Consider the following 12,987-nt stretch of genomic DNA (forward strand, 5'->3'; position numbering starts at 1 on the left):
CTTTAAAGGGGGCAAGTTATTTGGGGAGGCCCTTGACTCAGTTTTAGTTGATAACAAGGATAAGTGGAAGGTGATGCCCACGGTTTCCAGGAAACGACCGCAGGTCGTCCTCCTTCTCCTGCACGCAGGCTTCTCGCCCAGCTGATTCTCTGAACAACAACTCCTCCTTTCAGCGTTCCTACGCTCAAGGGACGGATCGCAATCAGGATTGACAGCCATTTCGGGACAGGGCCCGTCAGCAGCCCTACTCCCAGCGTTCCTTTCGGAGAGGGTTTGGAAACAAGCCCTTCCATCGGAACAAGTGACCACCATCCCAATTCTCCCATGGGGGGGGGCTCCAACTCTTTGCTGCACAGTGGGAGGAGATTACCTCAGATGCGTGAGTGCTCCAAACGATTCGGATAGGCCTCACTCTGGAATTCCTCTCCCCCCCTCCACGCCACTTCATTTGTTGCCTGACTCCCAAATGCCCCACTAAGAGGGGTCTCATGGAGGCCGAGATCCATCACTTCAGAAAGATCAGGGCCATAGAAGTGGTTCCCCCAGGGCAAGAATGCAGGAGGTTCCATTCTTTTTCTAGTGCCCAAAAGCTCGGGTGGTGGTGGTGGTGGAGAGCAATACTATATTTAAAGGAGCTGAACCATTATGTGGTCTACAAAAAGTTCAAAATACAGTGCCTCCAATCTATCTTGGGCTGCATTTGTCAAGGGGACTTCCTAACATCAATAGACTTAAAGGAGGCGTACCTCCACGTCCCCATCAGGCCCGAGCACAGGCGCTACCTAAGATTCTTCTACGCCGGGACCCACTTTCAGTACAAGGCTCTTCCATTCGGCCTGTCGTCAGCCCCAAGGATGTTTACAAAGATCCTGTCTGCAGTGGCTGCCTACCTAAGGTCACGACCGATCCGCCTACAGTGTTACCTAGACAACATCTTGATTCAGTAGTCGTTGGCATCGCAAGCAACATGAGATCTACGCATCACCATGCGGACGTTGCAGAATCATAGTTTGACCATCAACCTCGAAAAGAGCCACCTGACTCCAGTCACCAGGATTCGGCACTTGGGGACCATGATAGACACTTCATCTTGCCAAGTCTTCCTGTCACCGGACCAAGTCAAAAGTCTCTGAGAACTGATCCAAAAGGTTTGCCTCTCCCCCAGAACTCGCATTGTTACCCTATCACAATTGCTGGGGAAGATGATCTTGTGTCTCTCGATTGTTCCTTGGGCGAGACTCCATACGAGAGATCTGCAGTGGTTTATCCTGCCAATGCAGAGACCGAAGACTAGCAATTCACCGGTCAAGGTACTTCTACCCACCAAAGTTTTTCGTTCTCTCTGGTGGTGGCTTTCACCAGCTCTCCTGAAAGGGACTTACTTCAAGGAACCGCCCAGACTGACCATCACAACCAATACCAGCTTCTTCGGCTGGGGAGCTCACTTGCACACCCTAGTGACTCAGGGACACTGGTCAGCTCGCGATCTCTCACACAACATCAATTGGTTGGAGCTGAGGGCAGTCAGGCTAGAGCTTCCCAAGTTCCAGCACTGCATCCAACACCGACAACGTGGCAATAAAGGCACAAATAAATCACCAAGGGGGTACCAGGTCCCGGTCCCTCATGACGGACGCGGAGGCGATTGGTCGGTGGGCGGAACGTCACCTACAATCCATTCAGGCAGAGCACATCTTCGGAGTGAACGATGTCCAGGCGGACTGGCTTAGCCACACCAGACTAGAGAACTCGGAGTGGCAGCTCCATCCGCGCCTCTTTCACCAATTGTTTCAAAGGTTCGGTCATTCCCTGGTTGACCTGTTTGCCACTCTGGCGAATGCTCAGCTCCCCTGATTTTTCACCAGATTCCAATGTCCCCGGGTAGAAGGAGTCGACGCCCTCTGATCCCCCTGGCCTCCGGGGCTGCTCTACGCCTTCCCTCCACTGGTGCTCATTCCCAGACTGATCAGGAAGATTCTGGAGGAGCAGGCAGAGGTTCTTGTGGTGGCTCCATACTGGCCCCAACGGACTTGGTTTGCCGATCTGACGTGCCTGTCCATCGCACATCCCTGGAGGATTCCTCAGGAGTCGGTCTCTCTCAGCCAGGGAGCAGTTATGCATCCGGAGCCCCAGTGGCTCAAGCTAACCGTATGTCACTTGAGAGGGACTTCCTGAGGAGAGCCAACTATTCTACCAAGGTGATCAGCACCATCCAAGCCTCCAGACGAGCCTCCACCTCGTGGATCTATGATGCCACCTGGATCACCTTTGCTAGCTGGTGCACAACATGCCATCTTCAACCAACAGCCGCTCCCCCCCTCTCAAATCCTAAATTTTCTACAGGAGGGCCTTGATAGGGGTCTAGCTGCTAACACCTTACTACGCCAAGTAGCAATCTTGTCCATTGTGCTCTCCTATGGCAACCATCAGCCACTCAGCAGGCACCAAGAAGTAAGCAGCTTCCTATGTGGCGCCTCCAACCTGAGTCCCCAGGTTGTCCATCATTATCCTTCCTGGGATCTTGCCACTGTGCTCAGGGTGCTCACTGCTCTCCCCCCCCCCCTTGAGCCATTACGTCATGCATCCTTACAACACCTGTCTCTTAAAACTGCCTTCCTTGTTGCCATTACTTCAGCCCACAGGATTTCAGAAATTGCGGCTCTATCGGTCTGGGACGATTTGTGTACCATCCACCCAGACAGATTTGTCCTCCGTCTCGATCCATCATTATAAATCAAAAATTAATTCATATTTTCACCATGCCCAGGAAGTTGTCCTCCCAGACTTTTGCCCATGCCCAAATCACCCGATGGAGCGTCGTTGGCACTCTCTCGATGTTCGAAGGGCAGTCAAGAGGTACATCAGACACATGGTTTCCCTTCGTCGGTCAGAGGCCTTGTTTATTGCTTTTTAACCAACCTCATTGGGTCAAAAGGTCATCTCGTCCACCATTGGGAGATGGATCAAGGCTTGCATCTCCCTGGCCTGTGAACAGCAGGGCAGGCCCGTTCCTTCTCGAGTGACAGCACATTCCACACTCAGTGCGGCCATGACAGTGGCCTGGGCCACTCAGGCATCGGTCGAGGAGATCTGCAAAGAGGCAACCTGGGTGTTCCCATCATTATTTGTCAGACACTACAAGCTGGACAAATTTGCATCCGCAGATGCGGCCTTTGGCAGGAGAGTGCTTCAGGCCATTGTTTCTGAGACGCATTAGGGTTGGGTTGTTATTCTTCTTTGTTCCCGCCCTTGGACATTTCTTTGCTTGGGTATGTCCCTTGCTTGGACTCTCCAAGCAGCGCACAGGGAAATGACCATTGGCTTACCTGAAGGGTCCTTTTCTGTGTGCTGCAGGAGAGTCCAATCCCGCCCTAAAGTTATCTCCTTTCCATCGGAGTTGTTCTTACTTTTCGTCTGTGGATGTTGTTTGGAAGGATGGAACATTGACATTGACTTGACATCAACTTACCTTTCGGGACCATGCCTTCATTGAAAAACTGAAGATACCGGGAGACCAGGAGGCATGGTCAAGAATTTCAATCCAGTCCATTGGGCAGAAGGACAGAATTTAACCCTTGCTTGGACTCTCCTGCAGCGTTCGGAAAAGGACCCTTCAGGTAAGCCAATGGTCATTTTCCCTTGAATTTGTTTAGCAAAAGCTGTGATCTAGAGGTAGCAATTTTATATATAAATAATATAATATTTATAATATTATATATTATAAATAAAAATATTTTGCTAGTATTTAGTCCATCAGCTGTTCACTAATTAATGTAACAACTTGTACCCAATCAGCTCTGAGATTCACTGAAACATAGAATGTAATGGACAGTGCTTGTATCAATAGCTGCTGCAATGCTTATGAGTTGAGGATCTTTTTTCTTATATTAAAATTAACCTGATGCAGAAAGAGGATATAGAATTGATATTGGCCAAGTGGCTTATTATTAGGACACTAATGTACTTGAAACAGATACCAAATAGCTTGTACAATAGATGAAATATAAAATAAACTGAAGGTATGGGCTAGACTGAATTAAAAAAAACTGGCTAGAACAAGCAACCAGAGGTGTAGCTAAAGAAGTTTCAATTCAGTCCTTGGGCAGAAGGCAGAATTTAACCCATGCTTGGACTCTCCAAGCAGCGCACAGGAGAACATAAGATTTAGTATTCAGTAGTCTGATTTTTTTTAAAAAAAGATAATATATTGGGAATATGGATTGTGGAATATGGACAAAGTTAAATATTGTGATTTAAAATATATATTGACATATTTATCAATATGGTGGTCTTTATAAATGAAGAAACCTTTGATAGGATTTAAAGTGTATTCCTTTAGAACCTGGGTCCCAAAAGTACAGTGGCAGAAATAGCAGGGCTTTCCCATCCTTTGTACCCTTACAGTTAATCTCCTTAAAAGAAAAAGCTTGGGTAAAAGCCAGGAGGCTATAGCAGGTGGGATTATGTGGAGTGCAGCATGTGGAACTATATTGTATGAGCAAGTGTTCTGGGAAAGTGTTTTTCCTTTACATAGAATACTGTGGGATCTCAGAATGAAGTCTTGATAATGATAAAAAATTAGTAGTAGAGTTCTGTTCTGTGCATGAGTGTGGTAAGATTTCAATAGAATTAATTTGAGACATTAATAATTATATTATGTTTCTAATATTATGCAATATTATATATTATAAATAAAAATATTTTGCTAGTATTTAGTCCATCAGCTGCTCACTAAACACAGGCACCATAACAGACTTATTTGTGTTTTTTTTATGCACTCAGTGCAAATGTCTGCTGTTATAATATTTTATCTTTATACTACATCATGCTATAAGTATTAATAGGAAAATAGGATGTGAGGGATAATTTATCTTGGGCAAAAGAAGTATAGTACCATATGCTGCATCAGCACCCCTAGGTGCTACATTACAAAACTTGTTCTAGTTGAAGAATAACTTAATATCCAGTGACAATAAGATAATAAAGTAGCCAAACTAAATCAGGTTGCTGTTTTAGTAGATTTTGAATTATAGAAGTATTGCATTATCTAAGACTTAGTCAAAATCTTAGTTATGCTACTATAAAGTTTATTTTGCTTTTATGTACAAACTATTTTCCATTTGTCTTCCTTTTTTTAATGTTAAACCTTTTTTTTTTAGACTTCGAGACCAAGAAAGAAAAGAGGCAGAAGAAGCTAGTCAAAAAGAAGTAGAAGAATGGGAAAAGTCTCTTCTGTCTCAAGCAGCACCTACTCAAATGGAAAACATGTGGGAAATTCCAGCTGTTGGCCATTTTCTTTGTTTAGCACAACATATTTTAAATTTGCCTGAAATAGTATTTTATGAATTGGAACGCTGTCTTTTGATGCCTCAGTGTAGTCCATTTTTGTCTAAAATAATGACTTCTTTGTTAAGTCCTCCCCATCGAAGATCTACTTTGCATCGAAGACCAAGTTTACCTTACAGGACTTGGGAAGCAGCACTTAGACAGAAAGTACAACAGTGGTATACAGTGGTTGGGCAAACTGATAATCCAGACAGTTGTGCAGAAAAACTTGGTCTCTGTCCTCAGTTTTTCAAAGTTCTTGGAGAAGTCAATCCTTTGGAGGAAAAACCATTTCATGAACTTCCATTTTGTCAGAAGGTATGGTTGCTTAAAGGCCTCTGCGACTTCGTATATGAGACTCAAAAAGATGTACAGGATGCAGTACTTGGTCAACCTATTCATGAGTGCAGGGAAGTGATTCTGGGTTATGATTACTTAGAACATGCCTATGTTCACTTCCCACAATTCTGTGGTGCAGACGTACGGATTTATAAGCAAAAGCCTTTTCATGCCCCTGAATTTCCCATTTCTCCAATTAAAGTAAAAAGAGTACCACGCATTAAACTGGAGAAGGTGAAATGTGAGTATGGCATCAAAAGCAATGGGGAAATTAGATTTGACGCTAAAGAGCTGTTGCCCCATACAAAACAAGAACCTGGAAAAAATCTTTGCTTGGCAAAAGTTCACTTGAATCTCTTGAATGTCATACCAGAAAATGAAATCAAATACAATTGCGAAGAAAAAACACATAAGGATTGTGACTTTACAAAAGATTGCTGTAAAGAAAATCAAGATAAAGGCATTGTTTCAGAAGATGGTTTGGGGGAACCTCTTAGCCCAGGAGAAATCAGGATTCTAGAAAACAAAGAAAAATGTGGTGAATCTTCAGTAGTCAAACTTGAGGGAATTCCATTAAAAGAAAACACACTTAAAATGTGCCAGATTCATGTGAATGGTAATCAGACTGACAATCCAGACTTTAATTGTCACAAGGTTGCTAAAGAAGTGACTTCAAAGAATCTGGTAGAACAGAAAACACTAATGTTTAGTCAAGTAAGAGCAAAGAAGAAGAAGAAGAAGAAAAAGAAATTGAAAGATATTTTGAATGAAAGCCTTCAGAGAAAACGCGAGATTCATCTCCACTCATTAAAATCTTATAAACCTGAGATCCAGAATAAATTACTCATGATAAAAAAGAAAGCCAAACACAAGAAGCACAAATCTGGTAAGATGACTTGAACAAAGCAACAGGGGGAAATAATTTTGCTGGCTGTTTTCCTATTTAAACATTTAATGCTGCTGCTAAAAATTGTTCTGAATTTGATTTTCTTTCCAACCTAGACAGTATAGGTAGCATCCCTCCCACACATAAAGGAGAGAGGAACTCCTCCAAAGGGCTGTAGGAATGGAGTTCAGACCTGAAGATCTGAATTGTTTTTCTGCAACCATTCAGAGGAGTTCCCTTCTGTGCACAGAGGGGAACTAAACTCAGCAGGCAGCTTAGGAGGTTGCTTAATGACTGCAGGCAGGACTGCAGGATTGCAGTTATTGAATGAAGCAGTCACATGGGCATTCCACTTAATACAAGTTTCTCAACAACTGAGATTCTGATCCCAATTGTGGTCATAAATTGAAGACTAATTATATTAAGCTTTCAGATTTGTATTTTACAAAAGTAGTCTCATCAGTACTACATAGGCTATTAATGTTTCTTCCCTAGTGTTGAATTCCTCTTCCTATCCAGCTTTCCTCAATATGTATGTATGTATGTATGCATGCATGTATGTATGCATGCATGTATGTATGTATGTATGTATGTATATGCTACATATATATGCTACATATAAGTTGAAAAAATAAGGAAAGAGTATGCAACTTTTTCTCACTCCTTTGCCAATCTGGGGCCAATCTTTTTTGCTATATTCCATCATAACTGTGGTTTCCTGACTTGTGTATAGGTTTTGTATGAGCAAAAGGACATCTTGTAGGATTCTCATTTTTAAACAATATTCTATAGCTTGACATGATCAAAATAATCAAAGGTCTTTCTGTGATCAATATTTTTTTCCTATTCTTTGGCTGTCTTAATTATCTAGAGCACCTTAGCAATAATGTCATATTCCAGCCTTTTCCAAAATCAAGTGGCATATCTGGCCACCCCCCTTTTCATACAGGATTCTAATTTGCATTGGATGACCCTATTTTGCTACCATTTGAAATTAAGGATACTTTATGATAGTTTGCAGAGTCTACTACATTTTCTTTCTTTGCTATTAAAATATAGGTTGACCTTTTCCAATCTGTTGGCCACTGTGTATTCTCACAACATGCTGTATTTGTTGGAATACTTTGATTAGAATCCTTTCTAATTCTTCTTCTGTTGCTTGTCATATTTTTGAATATATTATTTCTATTTCTGCAACCTTCTGATTTGTCAGTGACCAGAGTATACGGATCTCACTAGTGATATTTTGGTACTAGAGGTTTTTAAAATTTGAGAATATCTTCCAAGGTATATTGGATATTGATAACTGTACTTTACAGAATTACAGTATACTCCTTTCATGTTTGTTTGACCTTCTTTGAATCAGTTGCTATCAGTTGAATAAATTAGTGTCTTCCACTGGTATCCTTTAGCATTCCAATTCAAAGTTGGTACCTCTTTCTCAATGCAGTGATGTTTTGGAAGATTTTGCTTGCTTTTCTATGTTTCCATTTTCAATGTCTTTACAGGTGTCATAATACTGCTTTATGTCTCTTCTAACAGCTTTCTGAAATACTTTGCCAAATTTTGTCCTGAAATCTTTGTCTTTCTTGGCTTTAATTTCTCTTCTCTTCTTGGCAATTTCCACTATGCATTCTGACATTTGCTTTTTTTTCTTTTCTTTAATCTTATGCACTCTTTTTTCCATAAATCTTTAACAGCTTATTTTAGTTCTTTGCAAAGTTCTTCTGGTTCACGATTTCAAAATGATTCTGGATATTCTCTTTGAAAATATTGGGTAAATGATCAAAGTCTTATCATTATCATTGTTTATGGAGATTCCAGATCATGGTTGTCCCAAAGGTGCTTTTTCAAGAGAAAACTGGACCAGAGGTGGGTTCCTATCGGTTCGGCCGAGTAGGTAATAACTGCCACACCCCTGAACTGGTTCTATTGCACAATTATTATTTTTTTGCGTGCTAAACTGGCAGTAATTCAGGCAGCAACCCACTCTTGAACTGGAAATTGGCTCATCTTCCCCTGAGTGGACATTCAAGGAGAAATCTGGGAGACATCACATTTGAGTGTGATCACGTGATCTTTTGACTAAAAGTATGTGACAGCCTAAACCAGATTGGAAGCAACACCTGAGAAACTAAGGAGGGTCACTTCTGGGCCTCTTGCCCTATCCACTAGCCAGCTCTCTCTTATCTCTGTTCCCTAGGCAGAAATTCTTTGTCCCTTCTCCGAGGGTCTTTCCCACATGACTACAGAGTATAATTCCAATTCATTCTATTTACTAATATCTATGATAGCAATGTGTAGTTGTTTTATTTCATATTTCTCTGTTCTGAGCTTGTTCATGCGTCTTACATTCCATATTTCCTTTGTAATTCTGTCTTTGCAGCTTTGGATTTTCTTTTCCTTCCTGGCAACATCAGCAACTAGACTTCCTGAAGGCTTTAATGTAGCTACATTATAAACATCATTAACACACTGAAAGATTCTCAACTCTTCCTCAGTACTATGTTGAATGCCATCTGACCTAAGGGGCTCATCATTTGCCAATGTATTGTCAATTACTTTATATTGTTTATACACTCCCAATGTTCTTCACTCATCCACCACCATGCTGAGGTAGCACAGCAGACATTCCAGGGGAAAGAACCAACATTATTAATAGCTGCTCAGAGTCACCTCAAACTTTCAAATGAGTGGCATATAACAGAATAGCATAGTTGGAAGGGACTTTGGAGGTGTTCTAGTCCAACCGCTTATTCAGGCAGGGAGCCCTATATCATTTCAGACAAATGGGTGTCCAATCTCTTCTTAAAAACTTCCAGTGTTGGAGCACCCACAACTTCTGGATGCAAGTCATTCTGCTGATTAATCGTTCTAACTATCAGGAAATAATAAATAAATAAATAACTTATGGGTGTCTCTGGCCCCTCTTTTGGGGAACTGCCTTTAAAAGCAAAACAATTTCTTCAATATTTGAAGACCATTATTTTTAAAACTTCCCCATTGCTGTCATAAATTGCAGCAATGTAAACATCAACGCATTGCTTCTTTTGATCATTCAAATAATGTATTAGGTTCTCAGAGTTTTATGTTTCTGAGTCATTGATAAACTTAGCTCAAATGACTAAAATTAAGCAAAATTCAACTATTTTGAGTTGAATGCATGAGCTTTAATTCTAGTTTCATAATAGCAGAAATTCTCCTTAAATTTTTGAGTTCCTTATCTGGCCCCTAAATATTGATATTGAGGTATGTTTTGTGACATATATGATTGCCTGCTTGGTTTTGATTAAAATGTTAAATATGGAAGAAAAAAAATTAAAGCTGTGTTAAGTTTTGATTATCCATGTTCTCAAAACATTCACATGGAAAAGTTTATTTTAAAACAATACCATTAATAGAACATTAGTGAGCTTGACCTTCAGTAAGTTGAAGATCAGAGGGTAGCTTATTCATTCTATTCTATCAATCAAATAGGCCATAAAAGGAATATATTCATTGCAATTTGAACACCTGTAATGTATATTATGTAAGAATATTACATTGTATCATTTTGACATCACACCTAAGAGGAAAAAATATGCTTTTTTTGGTCATTCATTTGCTTATAAGAATTTACTATCTCATCTTTGAAGGTACAGGTTTCTAGGTTATCAAATATATGAAATAGGTAATAAAGGAGGAAGTATAAAATATTCCAGCCAAACTGACTGTTTATTACCAAAATCAAACAGTAAGAAGACCTTGCAATAAAATGTCAACAGTGTGAAATGTTTTTAGTTAGTGATATTCCAGTGTTCCTTGATGTGTACTCTGGGAACAGCAGTATTTCATTAAAAATGTTGGAAGTATGCACTGAATGTTCATAAAAATACTTCACCTTTATACACATGATCCCACATTGCTGGCAAATTGCTGGAGGGGGGGAGATTTTGATTTATCACTTTGATCAGCACTGGAGTGCCTCAAGCAAGGAAATTGCAATGCCCATGTCAATTCATGAAGCAAATGAAACTTTCTTGCATTTAAGCAAAATTCCCTTTTCTGATCACAAAGCAGTTGGAAGTAGAGGCACAGCAAGAAGACAGAAATCTGTTTCTCCAAGCCAAATTGCACCAAGCATGCTTCCCACTCACAGTTTCAGTAGTCATACAGTTTTTAAAAATTAATAGAACACTGTCAGTATCCCATAGTCTTGAAAAGTTTAAAAATATCAAACTAGTCTCTCCAATCCTGCATTGTGTTTGATTTTCTCTGTTGTCTTGCAATGAACATTCCTTGAGTACTAAATGCACTGAGGTTTTGCAAACATGAGATTTTTCCATGCTTGCTGATAATTTTCTTATCTGCGCCAATTTGACTGCATGATGTTTAGTGGAGAGGCAGCTGTATTCACTATTTAAATATCAAGAATGTTTAATATTGAACTAGAATAGCAACTAAATAGATCAAGAAGGGGCATCCTGAGGTCCTCCAGATGCAATCCTAAGGACAAGAAATTTTGAATGTTATAGGGTAAAGTATCTGGAAGACATGAATATATTTTGTCCTTCTATCTCTTTTCAGAAATAAAATTACTACCAGCTTAACCTCCCGCATCACGTCTAGCCTATAATAAACAACAGCTATCCAATCTGAATCCAAATACAATAGTCTGCATAATATAGGTGACCCTCCATTTACAATAGTTTATTTAGTGACTGTTTGAAGTTACAACGGCACTGAAAAAAGTGAGTTGTAACCATTTTTCACACCATTCATGGTACTAATTATGACCTTTAAAGCGCTCCATGGCTTAGGCCCAGGGTACCTGCAAGACCACCTACTGCCACCGGTAGCCTCCCACCGTCCAGTGCGATCCCACAGAGTTGGCCTCCTCAGGGTGCCATCGGCCAGACAGTGTCAGCTTGCGAACCGCAGGGGGAGAGCCTTCTCTGTGGGAGCACATTCCCTCTGGAATGAGCTGCCCCCGGAGCTTCGTATAATCCCCGACCTCCGGTCCTTCCGACACGCCCTAAAAAGTTGGCTTTTCCAGCAAGCCAGCCTGGCCTGAACAAAACAAATTAATTATTGATCATTGTTAATTTTAATTCAATTTTTTTTAATGTTATTGTCAATTCTAATTGGGTTTGTTTGGGATATTCTATTTAATTTTTTTTAACTTTTGTATTATGTGTTTCTTTTAATGTTGTACGCCACCCTGGGTCCTTGGGAGAAGGGCGGCATGTAAATCTAATAAACCAAACCAACCATTGCAGCATCCCCCCCGTTATGTCATCAACTGACTCTTATTTATGATAGTTGCAGTGTCCCAGGATCACCTTTTGTGACCTTCTGACAAGCAAAGGCAGTGGGGAAGCCAGATTCACTTAACAACTATATTCCTAAGTGAACAACTGCAGTGATTCACAATTGTGGCAAGAAAGGTTTTAAAATGGGCCAAAACTCACTTAACTTAGCAACAGAAATTTGGGGCTCAGTTATCAGACGTCGAGGACTGCCTGTATTTATGAGTCAGCTTGTGATCTTAAATGTCAATATCAGTTATTACTTTTAAAGGTAGTTAGGATTTTCTGCTCCTATCTACTTTTAATATTCCAGATGGGGGAGATGTTGATTCCTTTAAAACTTTAGGCTTGAATTCTGTCAGATAAGATCCGAATTGTGTATGCAAATAAAGAAAAAGAAGAGAAAGGACCTATATATAAGAGAAGCCAAGAATATTGGTTTTTATAAAAATTATTTTTAAGAGATCCTTCAATATAAATCCAACATTACTAGAATATTACTAGTCTGAGAAGAATAAAAGAATGATTTTTTAAAATTCAAATCTTGAATTTGAATGAAAGTCTTATACAAAGCCTTACAATAGTAGGCTGTCTGCAGAGTTACTATGACTGAAACATTCTTGATTCCTATAAACTGTTGCAAATTAATTTTCAAGTCCATATTTTTACACATATGAATTTATATAGTTATATTGCAAATCTTTTTTCCCCTTTAAAGGAAAGAAATCCATATCTAAAAAAGCAGTTACAAAGAAAAGGAAATCTATTACAAAGCCTATTGTCCCAGAATTCCAGGTAATACCTTTTGGGTTTTATTTGGTTCAATAAATGATTTGAAAGGTAACTTCTACAATGTCTGGTTAATATCTCCCTCACTCTAAATAATACTTAAATTAACACTACCAAATTAATAATAAACAGAATTTATCCTGAACTAATCATAGAATATTTTATCTAGATTATAGAGATTTTTCTGAATTGCATAGGTTAGGATCCAGTAACCCATGCATGTAACAATACTCTGAGAATTGGTCTCAGAAGAAGATTACATGGAAGAGAATATTTGTAGCTCAGGGTTGAGCTGTGGAAACCTTGATGTTGTCCAAGCTTGATTGTTTACATGTAAATGTTTCACTACCACACTAGATA

At 40.0% G+C, this 12,987-nt stretch overlaps 1 protein-coding gene across 4 annotated transcripts in view; it reads left to right on the forward strand.

Annotated features, from left to right (window-relative positions):
* KIAA2026 (KIAA2026 ortholog) overlaps window positions 1-12,987 on the forward strand; it is a 59,101-nt gene that overhangs the window by 34,849 nt on the left and 11,265 nt on the right. For all 4 annotated transcript variants that reach the window (XM_032213553.1, XM_032213550.1, XM_032213551.1 and 1 more), the window contains 2 exons: window positions 5,160-6,550; window positions 12,557-12,633. In XM_032213553.1, the coding sequence (XP_032069444.1) occupies window positions 5,160-6,550; window positions 12,557-12,633 (1,468 nt within the window). The remainder of the gene's footprint in view (window positions 1-5,159; window positions 6,551-12,556; window positions 12,634-12,987) is intronic.

This window comes from Thamnophis elegans, chromosome 3 (genome assembly GCF_009769535.1).
Source record: "Thamnophis elegans isolate rThaEle1 chromosome 3, rThaEle1.pri, whole genome shotgun sequence".
NCBI classification, from domain to species: Eukaryota; Metazoa; Chordata; class Lepidosauria; order Squamata; family Colubridae; genus Thamnophis; species Thamnophis elegans.